Source organism: Salvelinus fontinalis, chromosome 9 (assembly GCF_029448725.1).
Source record: "Salvelinus fontinalis isolate EN_2023a chromosome 9, ASM2944872v1, whole genome shotgun sequence".
Lineage (NCBI taxonomy): Eukaryota > Metazoa > Chordata > Actinopteri > Salmoniformes > Salmonidae > Salvelinus > Salvelinus fontinalis.
The window spans coordinates 48815711-48833696 of NC_074673.1; the positions used below are offsets into that span (position 1 = coordinate 48815711).

The 17986-nt window shown below is 43.8% G+C and overlaps 1 protein-coding gene across 2 annotated transcripts in view; it reads left to right on the plus strand.

Annotated features, from left to right (window-relative positions):
• LOC129862739 (tyrosine-protein phosphatase non-receptor type 5-like) overlaps positions 1-17844 on the plus strand; it is a 32709-nt gene extending 14865 nt beyond the window's left edge. For both annotated transcript variants that reach the window (XM_055934655.1, XM_055934656.1), the window contains exons 6-14: positions 7822-8075; positions 8316-8508; positions 11651-11735; positions 11868-11947; positions 12137-12274; positions 12390-12500; positions 12980-13140; positions 13783-13896; positions 14048-17844. In XM_055934655.1, the coding sequence (XP_055790630.1) occupies positions 7822-8075; positions 8316-8508; positions 11651-11735; positions 11868-11947; positions 12137-12274; positions 12390-12500; positions 12980-13140; positions 13783-13896; positions 14048-14141 (1230 nt within the window). In that variant the 3' untranslated portion in view covers positions 14142-17844. The remainder of the gene's footprint in view (positions 1-7821; positions 8076-8315; positions 8509-11650; positions 11736-11867; positions 11948-12136; positions 12275-12389; positions 12501-12979; positions 13141-13782; positions 13897-14047) is intronic.
• Positions 17845-17986: the final 142 nt, after the last annotated feature.

Below are 17986 nucleotides of genomic sequence, written 5' to 3' on the forward strand. Positions count from 1 at the left end.
ACATACTGGGAAACTGGATTCTCTGAGGCTCAGACAACAGCCAAAAGCATTTGTGAAGAAATGAATGTGGAGGCTTTTCTGAAAGAGAAGAGACTGAGAAACAGCAAGGGCATTTCAGCTATGAGGCTCCTGATGAACCAGTGACTGATGCCCTGAAAAACCTTGAAGTCAACTCCTTCAACATGGTGGCCGACTCTTCTGTGAACCACTCAACCAGGTGAAAACCGAATATGGAGTGCTGCTGAACTTCAGCACTGCCTCTCAGATGTCCAGTGAATCTTTAAAGACTCACTGCATGGAAGTTGAAAACACTTTATCCTTCAGATATGACTGTGACATCAGTGGAATGGATCCGGCACACGAGATTCAAAATGAAAGCTCATCAAAAGCTCCCTGACGTCTTCCATGTCACAGGAACGTTTGAGTGGTTTGGCCATCGTGACCATAAATCATGACGTGGGGAAACACGTGTCCTATGATGACATCATTGATGATTTTGCCTCAAGAAAGTGCAGAAGAGGAATATTTTGATGGTAAGATTTTAATTCAAACATTCAAATGTTTACACATTTAGTAACACTTAAGATTGTGTGGCAGAAGTGCATTTGTGTAAATGACTGCTTAACTATGTGACGTACTTTCTCAATTTCTTCCAGACAGACTGGTGCCCATGCCGATGCTGAAAATGCCCAGGCTGTAGAGGGTACCAAAATTAATCACACAGCTGTATAGGTTTTAATTTACTATTTTGAGACATAGCTACAGCCATAGCCTAAAGGCTTATCTTTACATTGTATAGCCAAAGCTGATTGTATATTATTGTGAGGACTGGACTAATTACCAGGCAGCAGAGCCAAAGCTCAGTGTTTTATTATTTTCTACATTTTATATTTTCTACAATTTCTAATTTATGTTCATGTTCACTTATCTTAAGATGCTATAGAAAATATTCTATTCAATAAATATTGTTTGTTTATACACTGCTCAAAAAAATAAAGGGAACACTTAAACAACACAATGTAACTCCAAGTCAATCACACTTCTGTGAAATCAAACTGTCCACTTAGGAAGCAACACTGATTGACAATAAATTTCACATGCTGTTGTGCAAATGGAATAGACAAAAGGTGGAAATTATAGGCAATTAGCAAGACACCCCCCAAAACAGGAGTGATTCTGCAGGTGGTGACCACAGACCACTTCTCAGTTCCTATGCTTCCTGGCTGATGTTTTGGTCACTTTTGAATGCTGGCGGTGCTCTCACTCTAGTGGTAGCATGAGACATAGTCTACAACCCACACAAGTGGCTCAGGTAGTGCAGTTCATCCAGGATGGCACATCAATGCGAACTGTGGCAAAAAGGTTTGCTGTGTCTGTCAGCGTAGTGTCCAGAGCATGCAGGCGCTACCAGAAGACCGGCCAGTACATCAGGAGACGTGGAGGAGGCCGTAGGAGGGCAACAACCCAGCAGCAGGACCTCTACCTCCGCCTTTGTGCAAGGAGGTGCACTGCCAGAGCCCTGCTAAACGACCTCCAGCAGGCCACAAATGTGCATGTGTCAGCATATGGTCTCACAAGGGGTCTGAGGATCTCATCTCGGTACCTAATGGCAGTCAGGCTACCTCTGGCGAGCACATGGAGGGCTGTGCGGCCCCACAAAGAAATGCCATCCCACACCATGACTGACCCATCGCCAAACCGGTCATGCTGGAGGATGTTGCAGGCAGCAGAACGTTCTCCACGGCGTCTCCAGACTCTGTCACGTCTGTCACATGTGCTCGTGTGCTCAGTGTGAACCTGCTTTCATCTGTGAAGAGCACAGGGCGCCAGTGGCGAATTTGCCAATCTTGGTGTTCTCTGGCAAATGCGAAACGTCCTGCACGGTGTTGGGCTGTAAGCACAACCCCCACCTGTGGACGTCGGGCCCTCATACCACCCTCATGGAGTCTGTTTCTGACCGTTTGAGCAGACACATGCACATATGTGGCCTGCTGGAGGTCATTTTGCAGGGCTCTGGCAGTGCACCTCCTTGCACAAAGGCGGAGGTAGAGGTCCTGCTGCTGGGTTGTTGCCCTCCTACGGCCTCCTCCACGTCTCCTGATGTACTGGCCGGTCTCCTGGTAGCGCCTGCATGCTCTGGACACTACGCTGACAGACACAGCAAACCTTTTTGCCACAGTTCGCATTGATGTGCTATCCTGGATGAACTGCACTACCTGAGCCACTTGTGTGGGTTGTAGACTCCGTCTCATGCTACCACTAGAGTGAGAGCACCGCCAGCATTCAAAAGTGACCAAAACATCAGCCAGGAAGCATAGGAACTGAGAAGTGGTCTGTGGTCACCACCTGCAGAATCACTCCTGTTTTGGGGGGTGTCTTGCTAATTGCCTATAATTTCCACCTTTTGTCTATTCCATTTGCACAACAGCATGTGAAATTTATTGTCAATCAGTGTTGCTTCCTAAGTGGACAGTTTGATTTCACAGAAGTGTGATTGACTTGGAGTTACATTGTGTTGTTTAAGTGTTCCCTTTATTTTTTTGAGCAGTGTACCTCATTCTGTTCTGTACAGGTCTACTTATTCTTAGACCGACAGATGGAGCAAACTGTTATATTCATGAGCTCGCCTTGACTGACAGCACTTTGAAACGTCAAGCAACTTGGATTCAGTGAGCGGTGTTGCAATAACATTATTTCAAGCTAATTTAGCGATACACAAAGCAACTCAAACAACATTGAAATTGCATCAATGAAATAAAACATTTATTTTATACATCTCCTGTTTGGCATGTCTCTTGTGATCACAGCAGCACTTACGGATGTGTTGACTTGCGAACTGCGTCAGAGTTTTGAACGACCCTCCCCCCTGTTGGTTCCATGCTGGCTGAAGACCTAGCTAGCCAGTAACTAGCTAACACCAGACACAGATGAAAGGGGAAACATATGTATCTTTGCCATAGATGAATAGTGTAAACTTTTAATTATATTTGCTGACACCTTACAGTCACATTCTGGCACTAGTAGAGTAGCTATCTAGCTATATAAACCACGGCCCTCTGCAAAAACACCTTCTCCGATGTTGGTTAGAAGGCGGTACTTATTTAAATTAGGTAAGAGAATATTGGTGTATTAAAATTTGAGTTAAGGGGATGTCACATTGTCTCTTTAATAGTGAATCAAAGTGTTTGACATGGGGGAGGGGACCAGTAACTTTCAGATCAAACTTGATCAATGTAGAAGCAACAGTCATTTTTCAAACTCTGGTCATCATACTTTGATCTGGTTTCCTTCAAATATCATCAAATTTCATTAAAGACATGATTTTGACTATTCGGGACCTTTAAGACTTGCTGCCACTGATCTGTCCCGAATCATGATTCTCGAGTCAGTAAGAAGAGTAGTTAAAAAATAAGGACTCGTTCGCTAACTTAGCATCACTAATTATCACATCTACACGCTCTCCTCCTCTCACATTTTAACAGCTGTTTGTGACCACACTAAAAATATCTCTCCAAGCCAAACCTTCATACCATTACCGCTAACCGCTACACACAGGCTACATCGTTGTCACCGTATTAGCTAACATCATAGTCAACATAGCTACTATAACTAATGGGTTAGTACACCCACAACTCCAGTCCATGTGTGCAATCATGCTGTACAGTGTACAGCAAGCAGGTTAGCAGTTACACTGGCAATAAATGACTACAACCGAAAGCTTACATCGACTTGGAAGAATTGGAGTGTTAGTTAGCTAGCTAACATAAATAGCATTCCTCTCTGAGTCAGGTTGTTGATTAGGCTAAATTAGCTGCATTAGCTAGCTAAATGAAAGTGAAAGGGCAAAAAAATACAACTAAATATAGCTATCTCTTTTTCAAGAAATGTATTTGTTCAAAACTCAACTATTGTCTTTCTCTCTCTTTGCGTCAACAACTCACCTCATTTTATGCACTGCGGTGCTAGCTAGCTGTAGCTTATGCTTTCAGTACTAGATTAATTCTCTGATCCTTTGATTGGATGGACAACATGTCAGTTGATGCAGCAATGGCTCTGATAGGGTTGGAAGACGTCCTCCGGAAGTCGTCATAATTACTGTGTAAGTCTATAGAAGAGGGTGAGAACCATTTTGTATTGAAGTCAGTAATGTACTCAGAGGAGGACTGCTCTATCTATGGCATAGACTGACCAGGTGAATCCAGGTGAAAGCTATGATCCCTTATTGATATCAATTGAGACATGGATTGTTGTATGTGTGCCATTCAGAGGGTGAATGGGTAGGAAAAAAGATTGGTGCCTTTGAACAGGGTATGGTAATAGGTGCCACACCAGAATTGAGGCTGTTCTGAAGGAAAAAGGGGTTGCAACTCAATATTAGGAAGGGGTTCCTAATGTTTTGTACACAATGTATTTAGTATTGTTTTATCTAAAAATGATAACTTTTTTAATGTTTCACAATTGACTTTTTACTGAAATTCACTGAGTTGGATGAGCCTCCTCTGAGGACCCTCCACTGCTTACAGATCGTTCCTATCTTCTTGCTATAACAAGCAGCTGTTTAGGGGGCAGGGTTGTTATGGCTGAGCTCACTGCAAATTCAATACTGGTCAGATCCTTATCCTCACTCTGATCAATGGCATGTAAGTACTTGGTACCATCAGGACCTACATGTATATCATCTTTCCCCTAACCGCCTGCTAATACGTTTCTCATATCAAAGTCAGTTGGCCAGGTCCTGCACTTAACCTCTTGGGCATTTTAAACCTTTTGCAATTGTAATTTTCAAAGATAAGGATACAAATGGTTTAATTAGAAACAACACATTTTTTAAAAAGCTTCTTTGAAAATCTATTTAAATCCGAATTCAACAACAGTTGGACTGATACTACAGCCTTCTTAGACTCAATAACTCTGAAGCAACTATCAGCAGACAAAAAAATAACCACTAAAAATAGAATTCACCCAAAAAGAAACATTAGACATTGTTAAAACATCAGCGCGGAGAAAAGCACCAGGTATGGACAGCTGTCCCATAGATTTTTATTTGACATTCTGGGACAAAGTAGCGCCCCATTTACTCAAATGACTACACACACGTCACTCAATTCAGTGCTTCCGAGTTCCATGTATCAAACAGTTATTTAAGTTATATTAAAATTAGGGAAATCTAGAGAATACCCTGCATATTACAGACCCATAAGTTTAATAAAATTGCGACAAGCAACAGAATGGCAAAAGTCTTACCAGACATGATACACATGAATCAAACAGGGTTTATTAAAAATAGACACAAACAATCACAAGAAATTGTTTCAGTATAATGCAATACGCTAAAAAACAAGATGTAGATTTATCAATAATGGCTGTTGATGCCGAAAAGGCTTTCGACCGTCTTGAATGGCCTTTTCTAAGAAGAAAATGTGGAAGCCTTCAATTTTCCAGCTTAAATAATACATGACATAATTTTCTGGAATTTCCCAAGCTGTTTAAAGGCACAGTCAACTTAGTGTATGTAAACTTCTGACCCACTGGAATTGTGATACAGTGAATTATAAGTGAAGTAATCTGTCTGTTAACAGTTGTTGGAAAAATGACTTGTGTCATGCACAAAGTAGATGCCCTAACCGACTTGCCAAGACTATAGTTTGTTAAAAAGACATTTGTAGAGTGGTTGAAAAACTAGTTTTAATGACTCCAACGTAAGTGTATGTACACTTCCGACTTCAACTGTATATATGTTTTTGCGTTGTAATAAAAATTACTAAAACATCGTAAGAGTTTAAAAAAAATACCCTTTTCATTACTGAACTGAGATGCTGTGATTGTTGGTTATCTGTTTACCGAAACCATAAAAACAGATGCCTTATTTACATAAGTATTCAGACCCTTTGCTATGGGACTCGAAATTGAGCTCAGGTGCATCCTGTTTGCATTGAACTTCCTTGAGATGTTTCTACAACTTTATTGGAGTCCACCTGTGGTAAATTCTATTTTGGAATGGCACACATCTGTCTATATAAGGTCCCACAGTTGACAGTGCATGTCAGAGCAACAACCAAGCTAGAGGTCGAAGGAATTGCCCGTAGAGCTCTGAGACAGGATTGTGTCGAGGCACAGATCTGGGAAAGAGTACCAACAAATGTCTGCAGCATTGAAGGTCCCGAAGAACACAGTGGCCTCCATCATTCATGAATGGAATAAATTTGGAATAACCAAAGACTCTTACTAGAGCTGGCCGCCCGGCCAAACTGAGCAATCGAGGGAGAAGGGCCTTGATCAGGGAGGTGACCAAGAACCCACACAGCTCCTCTGTGGAGATGGGAGAACCTTCCAGAAGGACAACCATCTCTGCAGCACTCCACCAATCGGGCCTTTATGGTAGAGTGGTCAGACGGTAGCCACTAATCAGTAAAAGGCACATGACAGCCCGCTTGGAGTTTGCCAAAAGGCACCTAAAGGAATCTCAGACCATGAGAAGCAAGATTCTCTGGTCTGATGAAACCAAGATTGAACTCTTTGGCCTGAATGCCATCTTTTTGCTTTGTCATTATGGGATATTGTATGTAAATTGATGAGGCTGTAGCATAACAAAAAATGGAAAAAGTCAAAGGGTCTCTGTACTTTCCGAATGCACTATAAATAGCTCAGAGAATCTGGCCCCAGTTTCAATCTCTATTGTTTTCCTCTCTGCCTTGGTCTTCGCTTGTGTCCACCTACTCCCTTGCATTTTGTGAACTTCATTCTGACGTTGCAGTACATGGTTGTCCGTCCAGTGCATGGCGGCGTGATTGGCTTTTTCACCCCATATCCGTGGAACTGTCTGTAGGCATTTGTTGCAACTTGTGGGTGCTTGACCTGGATCTGTGTTGTTGAACAGATGAAAAGATGCTGGTGAAATCCCAAGTAGGCTACATAAGGTAACGACATTACACTAACAAAAAAACGTCTCTAATAAAGGTTTCTGGTGGAATGACATTGAAAATAAACACGGGCCTGAAAAGCCTGGCAATAAAGTAGCCAACTTCATAAATAGCTATGATATATTATCGATGTACACTCGTTGTTAGTTGGAGAATATGCTCGACAAGATGATGAATGCTTTTACAGAGACACAAACAACTCTGTACTAATGAACACACACGTACCATGTTCATCCTGACAAAGTAACTTCTTGGTCTATTCTTGCTGCAATGGCAATTCCTCGGGAAAGGTGGCTGTGTCTTGTCGTTCATCTGGCCATTGATGAGTTCAGTTATCATAGAACTCAGCTTTGTGTTCATAGTATGCTGTCTTTCCCAAAAGTCTATGGCAGTGGCCACACTCATGAGCCAAGTCCTGGGTTTGAGATCATCTGCCTTGCGCTTTGACATGATAGCGACACTAAATCTATTCTTACAGCCAATCGTCAATAAATAAGACAGATGTAGAATTACTGATAAAGGCTTGGGGATCCATGCCCCTAAAGTCAAAGATGGTGGATAAGTGAAGATGTCTTACTCAGGCCGTTTACCATTGAAAAAAATGGTCACAGTTCCAGTTTACTTAAAGGGTGGCTCTCCCCGTTCTAAACCTTTCTTCCAATAACAGATGGTTTTCAGTGGTCCCCTCCCCATTCAGATGACTCCTAGACAGTCTAGGAAAATTCTTGCTTGAGAAATTGCTCTTTGCTTAAAAGCTATTTTTGTTTCCTTTTGACCATTTTAATTGAAAATAATTACAGTAAGGTACTCATTACCCAGAAATGATTTGATATTGAGATAAAAACGGCTGCATTGGACATTTAACAGTTTTGAATTGTGCGTTTTGATGCTGTGTCTCCAGATCATGCGCACTGTGTGTAAGTTGGCGTACGGTGATGCATGGTGGTCAGCGGCGATGGTGTCTGACCATGGGGACAGACGTCAGTCGGTGAGTCGCCAGCCTTCCTTCACCCTGTCGGAGTGGACAGACGCCCAGGAGGACCTGATGGACCTGGAAGCTGAACCCCAGACCCCCATCTTTGACCTGGGCCTGGACACCAGGACGGAGGGGGACATCACCACCCTCTCTGTTACACCGGTGGGCCTGCAGGAGAGGTCAGTGGGAGGATGGAAGTGTGTGGAGAGGTGTTCTAGGGGGAATGTCTGTGTGTGTGTGTGTGCGTTCATGCCTTTTTCTCGTGTGTAGGTTGTTGTGCTTCTGCGTGTGCGTGCACAATTACGGCACAACGTTCTTCTTGTATGTGTCTGTACGTTTCTTCTTCTTGTATGTGTCGGTGCCGTCCTGTGTGTGTGGGCGCGTGCGTGTCTGGGTGTGTGTGTGTGTATGTGTGTTAGGAGGGGCTCCAACGTGTCTCTGACCCTGGACATGTGTTCTCCTGGCTGTACGGAGCCCTATGGCTACGGAGCCCAGCTCTCCCCCAGAGACCAGACTGCCAAGGAGTACCTGAGGGAGGGAACAAACATTCTCACCCCTAGCCAGCTCCACACACGCGCTATAGACGACCAGGCCCTACAGGCTGAGTTCTATGTGAGTAAAACACACACGCCAAGGAGCGCTGTACATCCAGAGGCTACTCGAAACAGTTGGTGGGTGAGATGTGGACACAGTGAAATGCATTAGCATACCCAGCTCCATAGAGGATACGTTACATATTTAGGCTGAGATACACATTCTCTCTCTCTCTCTCTCGCTCTCTCTCTCGCTCTCTCTCTCAGACCAAGGTAATGTAGGTCTACACACTCACAATTGCACAGAACAGGTCTCCGTGCAGGAATATTGTACACAATCACACTCAAGGTAGAGGGGACAATGAAGTCAGTAAAGTAGAGGTGCACACTCACAATTAGTACACGGTAAATCAAGGACAGTTGAAATGGCAGAGTCATTTTGTTGTTGTTGTTGAATTGACTCTCCTGGAGTTATCATAACCCTCAACAGAGTGATACGCTCCCTGGAGTTAGTGATGATAACTGGAGTTGATCGGGAGTTAAAACTATGGAGTAGCCACAGATGTGGGAGGGGGCGTCATTGTCATATTTCCCAGCATGCTATGTTGCAGGTAGATTCTTAGAATTGTTTGTTTCAATATCTCTGTTTTCGCATGTTTGATTTTATGCTACACAATATGTAACATACATTTTCCTAAACAAATCTAATGTGTAAGTGGTTGGATTTATTGCAATTTGCTGAGAAGGCAGTTGGAGTTTAGATGATCTAAGTAGTCTCTGACAAAAGTACTCTCTTCCCTGACATGCAGAGTCATGGCATCAGCAGGACATCCTCCCTCTTAAATGGATACCAATCGAGATTGGATGTCACATTCTATGACACCATAATATGGCAGATTAAGAAATATGTGAATGAGACTTTACACCCTTACACCTCAAATGGGACCATTTAAACACCGAAATAGTGCTTAGTTTGAGTCCGTAGGAGTGGAATGAACTCTTGCGATTATATTGTGAGTAAGCATTACTCGAAACAATTTACTCTAGAATACTGAAAAACACTGCAGAGTTATTTTCAGTTAATCCTGTACTGTCACGTTCGTCATAATGGACGGACCAAGGCGCAGCGTGAGTTGGGTTCCACATATATATTTATTTACAGTGAAACTTAAACAAGAACAATAAACACACAACGATCGTGAACTACGTGGTGCTGAATGCACTCACACAAAACAATATCCCACAAAGCAGGCGGGAACAAATGACAACTTAAGTTTGATCCCCAATTAGAGACAACGATAAACAGCTGCCTCTAATTGGGAACCATACTCACCAACAAACATAGAAATGCAAAATACTAGATAACCCCCCTAGTCACGCCCTGACCTAAAACACCACACTATGGTCAGGGTGTGACATGTACTGAGTGTAATGCAGAGTTAAATATCAACACTAAATTGATCATACACAACTCTGAAAAAACAACTTTCTTGCCAGAGTATGTTTTACTCTTTTTAGAGCGGGACCAAATGTTATCTGTGGCAGGGTTACATTTTCTTCAATTATAGTGAATTGTCATTTGTGTATATACTATTTGTGTATAATCTAAACTCATCAAAAAAAGAAACGTCCTCTCACTGTCAACTACATTTATTTTCAGCAAACTTAATATTTGTATGAACATAACAAGATTCAACAACTGAGACATAAACTGAAGAAGTTCCACAGACATGTGACTAACAGAAATGGAATAATGTTTCCCTGAACAAAAAGGGGGTCGAAATCAAAAGTAACAATCAGTATCTGGTGTGGCCACAAGCTGCATTAAGTACTGCAGTGCATCTCCTCCTCATGGATTGTACCAGATTTGCCAGTTCTTGCTATGAGATGTTACCCCCACTTTTCCACCAAGGCACTTGCAAGATCCCAGACATTTCTGGGGGGAATGGCCCTAGCCCTCACCCTCCGATCTAACAGGTCCCAGACGTGCTCAATGAGATTGAGATCCTGGCTCTTCGCTGGCCATGACAGAACACTGACATTCCTGTCTTGTAGGAAATCACGCACAGAACGAGCAGTTTGGCAGGTGGCATTGTCATGCTGGAGGGTCATGTCAGGATGAGCCTGCAAGAAGGGTACCACATGAGGGAGGAGGATGTCTTCCCTGTAACACACAGCTTTGAGATTGCCTGCAATGACAACAAGCTCAGTCTGATGATGCTGTGACACACCGCTCCAGACCATGACTGACCCTCCACCTCCAAATCGATCCCGCTCCAGAGTACAGGCCTCGGTGTAACGCTCATTCCTTCGAAGATAAACGAGAATCCGACCATCACCCCTGGTGAGACAAAACCGCGACTCGTCAGTGAAGAGCACTTTTTGCCAGACCTCTCTGGTCCAGCGATGGTGGGTTTGTGCCCATAGGCGACATTGTTGCCAGTGATGTCTGGTGAGGACCTGCCTTACAAGCCTACAAGCCCTCAGTCCAGCCTCTCTCAGCCTATTGTGGACAGTCTGAGCACTGATGGAGAGATTGTGTGTTCCTGGTGTAACTCGGGCAGTTGTTGTTGCCATCCTGTACCTGTGTGATGTTCGGATGTACCGATCATGTGCAGGTGTTGTTACACGTGGTCTGCCACTGCGAGGATGATCAGCTGTCCGTCCTGTCTCCCTGTAGCGCTGTCTTAGGTGTCTCACAGTACGGGCATTGCAATTTATTGCCCTGGCCACATCTGTAGTCCTCATGCCTACTTGCAGCATGCCTAAGGCACGTTCACGCAGATGAGCAGGGACCCTGGGCATCTTTCTTTTGGGTTTTTCAGAGTCAGTAGAAAAGCCTCTTTAGTGTCCTAAGTTTTCATAACATTGACCTTAATTGCCTACAGTCTGTAAGCTGTTAGTGTCTTAACGACCGTTCCACAGGTGCATGTTCATTAATTGTTTATGGTTCATTGAACAAGCATGGGAAACCGAGTTTAAACCCTTTACAATGAAGATCTGTGAAGTTATTTGGATTTTTAGGAATTATCTTTGAAAGACACGGTCCTGAAAAAGGGCCAATTCTTTTTTTTTTTGCTGAGTTTATTTGTTTACAACACAGGCAAACAGTGACACTCACACAATCATGTCCATTGCACACACAACTCAGTAGGGTCCTCACTTCCTCTACACAGCCATACATCGCTAAGCCACGTCCATTGTTCTGTTGCCATTGACAGGAAACTCCCATGAACTTTGTGGACCCAAAGGAGTATAACTACCCGGGCCTGGTGAGGAAGAACCGCTACAAGACCATCCTCCCCAGTGAGTAGAGACACTACAAACAGCAGCCATTTTGAATCAGTCTCTGAACCTCTGTCACAAAATGGTATGTAGAGTAGAGGTGAGAGACAACGCTGGACACACACCTTGTAATGGGATCCGGTGTTTTTCCAGACGCACACAGCAGAGTGATACTCCGGAGAGCAGATGAAGAGGAGTTCCTCAGTACCTACATCAACGCTAACTACCTACAGGTACGTCTTTCTCTGCCTACTGCTCCCTCTCAGCTACTTCCTGTACAAGCAGTGCCAGCCCAGCCAATAAGCAACATACGGCAAGTGGCCGCTTAGGGCCCGGTCAGCCCTGTGTACAAGTGTTCCCATCAAGGGTCCTGGGAGATCTTCTACGTGCTCCCACTTGAACTACTGTGTTGCTTTCCTCAGGGTTACGCGGGTGAGGAGCGGGCGTACATCGCTACCCAGGGTCCTACAGTCAACACAGTGGGAGACTTCTGGAGGATGGTGTGGCAGGAACGCTGTCCCATCATCGTCATGATCACTAACCTAGAGGAGAAGAATGAGGTGAGGAGGGAGACAGGGAGAGAGGGATGGATAGGGGAGGATGGTGGTGGTAGAAGCCCACTCTTCCCAGTAAATGTCCAATGTGAAACCCTGGCTATGTGTTGCCCCCTTACAGAAATGTGCAGAGTACTGGCCTGAGGACTCTGTGACCCACGAGGGCATCGAGATCAAGGTTGTCACGGTAACCCAGGAGGACGACTACAGCTTGAGGGTCTTCACTCTGAAGGTGAGACTGATCGCAGACAGACACATACAGTATACATCTATACACCACTGCCAAGGACACCAAGGACATGTATAAATGATATTTAAAATGTTATTACGTTGACCCTTTCGGATTATGGACTCACTTCTCATCCACTAAGCACTGGCTTCTGAATGAAGAGAGATAGAAAAGCTGCCACAAGTACAGCAGTTGGCTAATAATATGCTTATGACATCACACAATGAAAAACAACACCATACACCTTTTTTGTAAAAAATAAAAAAGTCACTGCGTTCCTGTCACAGTCTGGCTCTGCAATCGTTGTTGTCGTAGCAACTAACACCTAGGTAACAGTTTGTATGGACATGCAGAGGATGAGGCTGAAAAAAAATCTTTTTTTGTTTTTGTTTGTCTGTGTGTGTGTGTGTGTGTCCATGCATGTGTGTGTGCCTATGTATGTGTTCATGTCTTCTGTATTCACACATGTATGTGTGTGTCAGTTTGATGGAGAGGAGCGCAGCCTCAGGCAGTACTGGTACACCTCCTGGCCTGACCAGAAGACCCCAGACAAAGCCCCGCCCCTCCTGGAGCTGGTAGAGGAAGTGGAGCAGGCCAGAGCGGAAGCTCCGCCCACCAGCGGCCCTGTCATCGTCCACTGCAGGTAGAGTTGGAAACACAGATATGATACCCACATGATAGTCCAGGAGGGTTAGTCTGTACCATAGAGGTAGAAATAGGGCTCTAGATGGATATAACCATTCTAGCATGGACATTCCACCATTTCGAAGTAGTCAACTGGGTGGGGATTCCTATGGGTTGGGAGCGAACAGCCAATGTTCAGAGCATTGTCTTCTTCTTCAAATAGGGTTGCCTATGGTTTGTAAATGATTTAATGCTATATCCGCCATCTAGTGGCCACAATAAATGAATGACACATAAGATTTGGTGCAGGACTTCAGTACTGCAGGTGGCTGTAAATCACCATTATTAGCTTTACGCTTTTAATAAACATAAGAGAAGAAGAAAATTGACTACTTTAAAATGGAGATAGCCACAATGATTCTGCCCGTGCTGTCACAGACGCCATAACGGCAAAGATACAGAGATGAGTCCTCTTTCTATCTCTGGTCGGTACCATCAATGGGGCGGATGTCTCAGTGGAATCTTTGGAAGGTCTATGCCCCTAAAGACGGAAGACTTGGCAGCACTGCAGCTCTCATAGCTTTCAGTGCATTAGTAGTTAGTCAGGTCAGAAATACAGGTGTAATACATTTATGGTTCCTCCTCCTCTTCCTTCCTGCAGTGCTGGGATAGGTCGGACAGGCTGTTTCATCGCCACCTCCATCCTGTGTAAACAGCTGAGGAGTGAGGGCGTGGTCGACATCCTGAGGACCACCTGCCAGCTCCGCCTCGACAGGTGAGTCAGCAGTCTGTCTTGGGCTCTCTTTCTTCATACCTGTCTGTCTTTGTCTTTTTCCTGACACCGGTCTGTTCTTTCTCTCCTGTCTGACCCCTGCCTGTGTGTGTTGTGTGTGTGGTTCGCGTGCATGTGTGTGTTGGTGTTGCAGAGGCGGGATGATCCAGACGGGTGAGCAGTACCAGTTTGTTCACCACGTCCTCAGCCTCTACGAGAAGCAGCTGTCCCACATTGTAGAGGAGTAGAGACACACCACTGTACTGTACCTACTGTACTGTACACTGTACCTACTTTATTGTATAATGTATCTACTGTATTGTACACTGTACCTACTGTATTGTACACTGTACCTACTGTACTGTACACTGTACCTACTGTACTGTACACTGTACCTACTGTATTGTACACTGTACCTACTGTACTGTACCTACTGTATTGTACACTGTACCGACTGTATTGTACACTGTACCTACTGTACTGTACACTGTACCTACTGTACTGTACACTGTACCTACTGTATTGTACACTGTACCTACTGTACTGTACCTACTGTATTGTACACTGTACCGACTGTATTGTACACTGTACCTACTGTACTGTACACTGTACCTACTGTACTGTACACTGTACCTACTGTATTGTACACTGTACCTACTGTACTGTACCTACTGTATTGTACACTGTACCGACTGTATTGTACACTGTACCTACTGTACTGTACACTGTACCTACTGTATTGTACACTGTACCTACTGTACTGTACCTACTGTATTGTACACTGTACCTACTCTATTGTACACTGTACCTACTGTATTGTACACTGTACCGACTGTATTGTACACTGTACCTACTGTACTGTACCTACTGTACTGTACACTGTACCTACTCTATTGTACACTGTACCTACTGTACTGTACCTACTGTACTGTACACTGTACCTACTGTACTGTACCTACTGTACTGTACACTGTACCTACTGTATTGTACACGGTACCTACTGTACTGTACACTGTACCTACTGTACTGTACACTGTACCTACTGTACTGTACACTGTACCTACTGTACTGTATCTACTGTACTGTATCTACTGTACTGTACACTGTACCGACTGTATTGTACACGGTACCTACTGTACTGTACACTGTACCTACTGTACAGTACACTGTACCTACTGTACTGTACACCCATCTCAATGTCACCCTTTAACACACACAACCACAAAAACAATAACAGACTATGTCAGCCTCATCCAGCCCCCTTCCATTTCAGAGGCCCACGTATGAGAAGCCCAATCTTGACTTAAGTTCCTTGATTCTGCAAGAATTTGATTTGCAGACCATGCTCTAAGAGTAGCAATGACTACATGTCTGTCTGGCCCCACTTCTAACGCAAACATTTGTTGTCACACTTGGGAGATTTCTGCCCAGTAGGATATTTGATAAGATATATCCCATCAAGTGCCATGTTAGATTATTCACACACTTCTCCAGATAAGAAAAAGTCCAGCCTATATTCACAGTGTTGTAAAACAATCTCACAGTGAGGGATCACAAGTTCGTCTGAAACGTAAACCGCCAACGAGCTTTTCTCTCCTGTTACAACAAAACCATCTCCATACGAGCAAAAGACGTAGAAAATATAAACGCTCAAAGTCTTGTGCTCACTGGGCCTCTTCAAATAAACACAGTACAGCAGGCCTTTCAAAACTCCTGGTGCTTTTCAGGAGCCACCTCATCTTCAGCTTTCATGGTGCTCCGTGTTCATTACCATTGACTGAGGCATGGACCATAGATCTCTATGGAAACACCGAGGAATGTAACCGTTAGGTAACTAGGCATTGTGTGCAGTCTCTTCAGTATTACAGTACCGTGCGGATGTGCAGTCAGTCAGTCATCCATCATGATCTCCATGGTATTCATCAGACATCATAGCCTCATAGACTTTCGCCAGCGTTGTCAGGTGACCACCGAGACTTAAGGGGGGGGGGGGGGGGGGGGGGGGGTGCATGTCTCAACTTCTGGGTTCACACATGAGAAGTAATGACTGGCACATACAGTAGCATAGGAATCCAGAGACAGAGGTGCAGATCTACTAGTGAAACGTGCACCTGTTACTTTTTTCCCCCCGCGGGAGTCAAATAGCCTGGGTGCCAGTCTGTTTCGGCTCGCTTGCCAAACTCCTTATGGTATTGTCATGTTTTGTCAATTCAAATATATAGTCTGCAAAAGCAACGCAAAAAAAGAACAGATCTGGGACCAGGCTAGAAGATCAACATGAAAGTGCAAAAGGGTACAAATGTAAAAGGTTGCAAGGAGAAACAAAACCTCTAAACTGGACTTTGACGGCCTAGCTTTCCTTTATACTTTGTTATTCCCCTCTAACAAAGGATGCAGGTGTTAGTGATTGGTACACCTGACCCTCCTGACCCTGCCCGTCAGCGCCCTCTCAGTGATGTTGGGACGATGACACCTCTGCTATCAACAGTACCCTGAACACGTGCGTGACGTTAGCAGCCCATGATTGTTGTATAGACAGGCCAGGCCTAATCCGTATAAAGCACAATAGACCAACTGTGGTTGTCTCTCTGATGTTCAGCTGTAAAATGTTCATTTCTCTGTGTCGTGTTTTGACTGTGTTGACTTAAATGGATTGCATGTGCTGTATGGGACGCTCGTATGTCCGTAATCAAAGCGAAAGTGATTGGTTGTCCAGCTTTCTGTTGTATAAGGGTTCTCCGATTATCTTGCTTGCTCTCTGCCAATGCTTTTGATACAGTTTGCTTTTGTGAAACCAACCAGAGATATTTTTAGAACGTTTTGATACAATCCTTTCGAGTAGATGCCTTGTGTATATTTTCCATTTACACCACAATGGAATGTAGCTCATACTGTGGTCAAACCATTGGTTTATATCGCAAGATTTGACAGAAAAAAAATGTGACAACTACCCAAGTTACCTTACAACAAAAACCATTGATTGTTTTGTCTTCAGTATGACTTTGATGCCTCTAGGCTTTGCTTCAATATGCTTTGCTTTGTGTGTCTTGAGGTTTTTATCTTGTATTCTTTTAGAGTTTTACCCCAGACCCAGTTTTTACACAGTCCTCACACATTCCCCATCCGTGGTTTCAATTGAATTCAATCACATATAAAGGAAAACCACACTCTGGGTTCCCTCTAAATTTTTAAGCCAATGTCTATGACGAACAGCTTCCAGCCAGGATTTAAATGTGGCTGACACCTCCGATACTTAACAGTGACCGACAGCATGGTTTCCCCTTGGCGCGTAATTGATTGCATTGTGGCCTGTGACTCCAGGCCAGACTGCCTTCACAACAACATGAGAAATCTCAGCTACGGGTATGACAGCTAAAACAATGGATTAAGAGTTGTATGGAAGAAATCTCTAACAACTTTCATCTTGATTGAATGCAACTGGTCAATTACAGCGAACACCCAGCAGGAGACAATGTCACTGGTTTGTTTTAAAGGGCATCTCACAAAGTTAAAAGGAGCACTAGTATTTCATCCTCTGATTGAAACTGCCGTGAAATGTTGAGTTTTGCAGCTGGAAAAGAGCTGAAGTGGAACCGCTAGAAACTTGGAGAAGTTGGAATTCAACTATGAAATCCTTTCTCGATAACGCTCGTTGCAATTGATCCAACCGCTTTATTTTGAGTGCTTGTTGTCTCTGCTACCAGGTCTTATTCTGGTGATCATAGTGAGGGAGAAGATAATTGAAATAGCCAACCCAGTGAACAAAATTGGTTGAAAATACGTTGAATATGTCTTTTTGTTTGAAAAGATGTCTTCTCAAACAGTTTTGCTCACTGGGAAACTATCAGACATACTCCAACCAACCAGCAAACAGCCTACTCTCCTCTGCTACTACAGTATTGCTTTTAAATTGTGAGTTTTTGCATCCAAATAAAAGTAGATTTTCATGAATCTGTGTTGTCGTTTCTCTTTAGAATGCCTGCTGGTAGCAGTTGTCAGTACACAACTAAAACCACTAGATGCCAGACTATACAATGTAATACAGTGACATACAACGACTACAACCAGAGAGAAAGAGGCGAAGCGAGAGGAT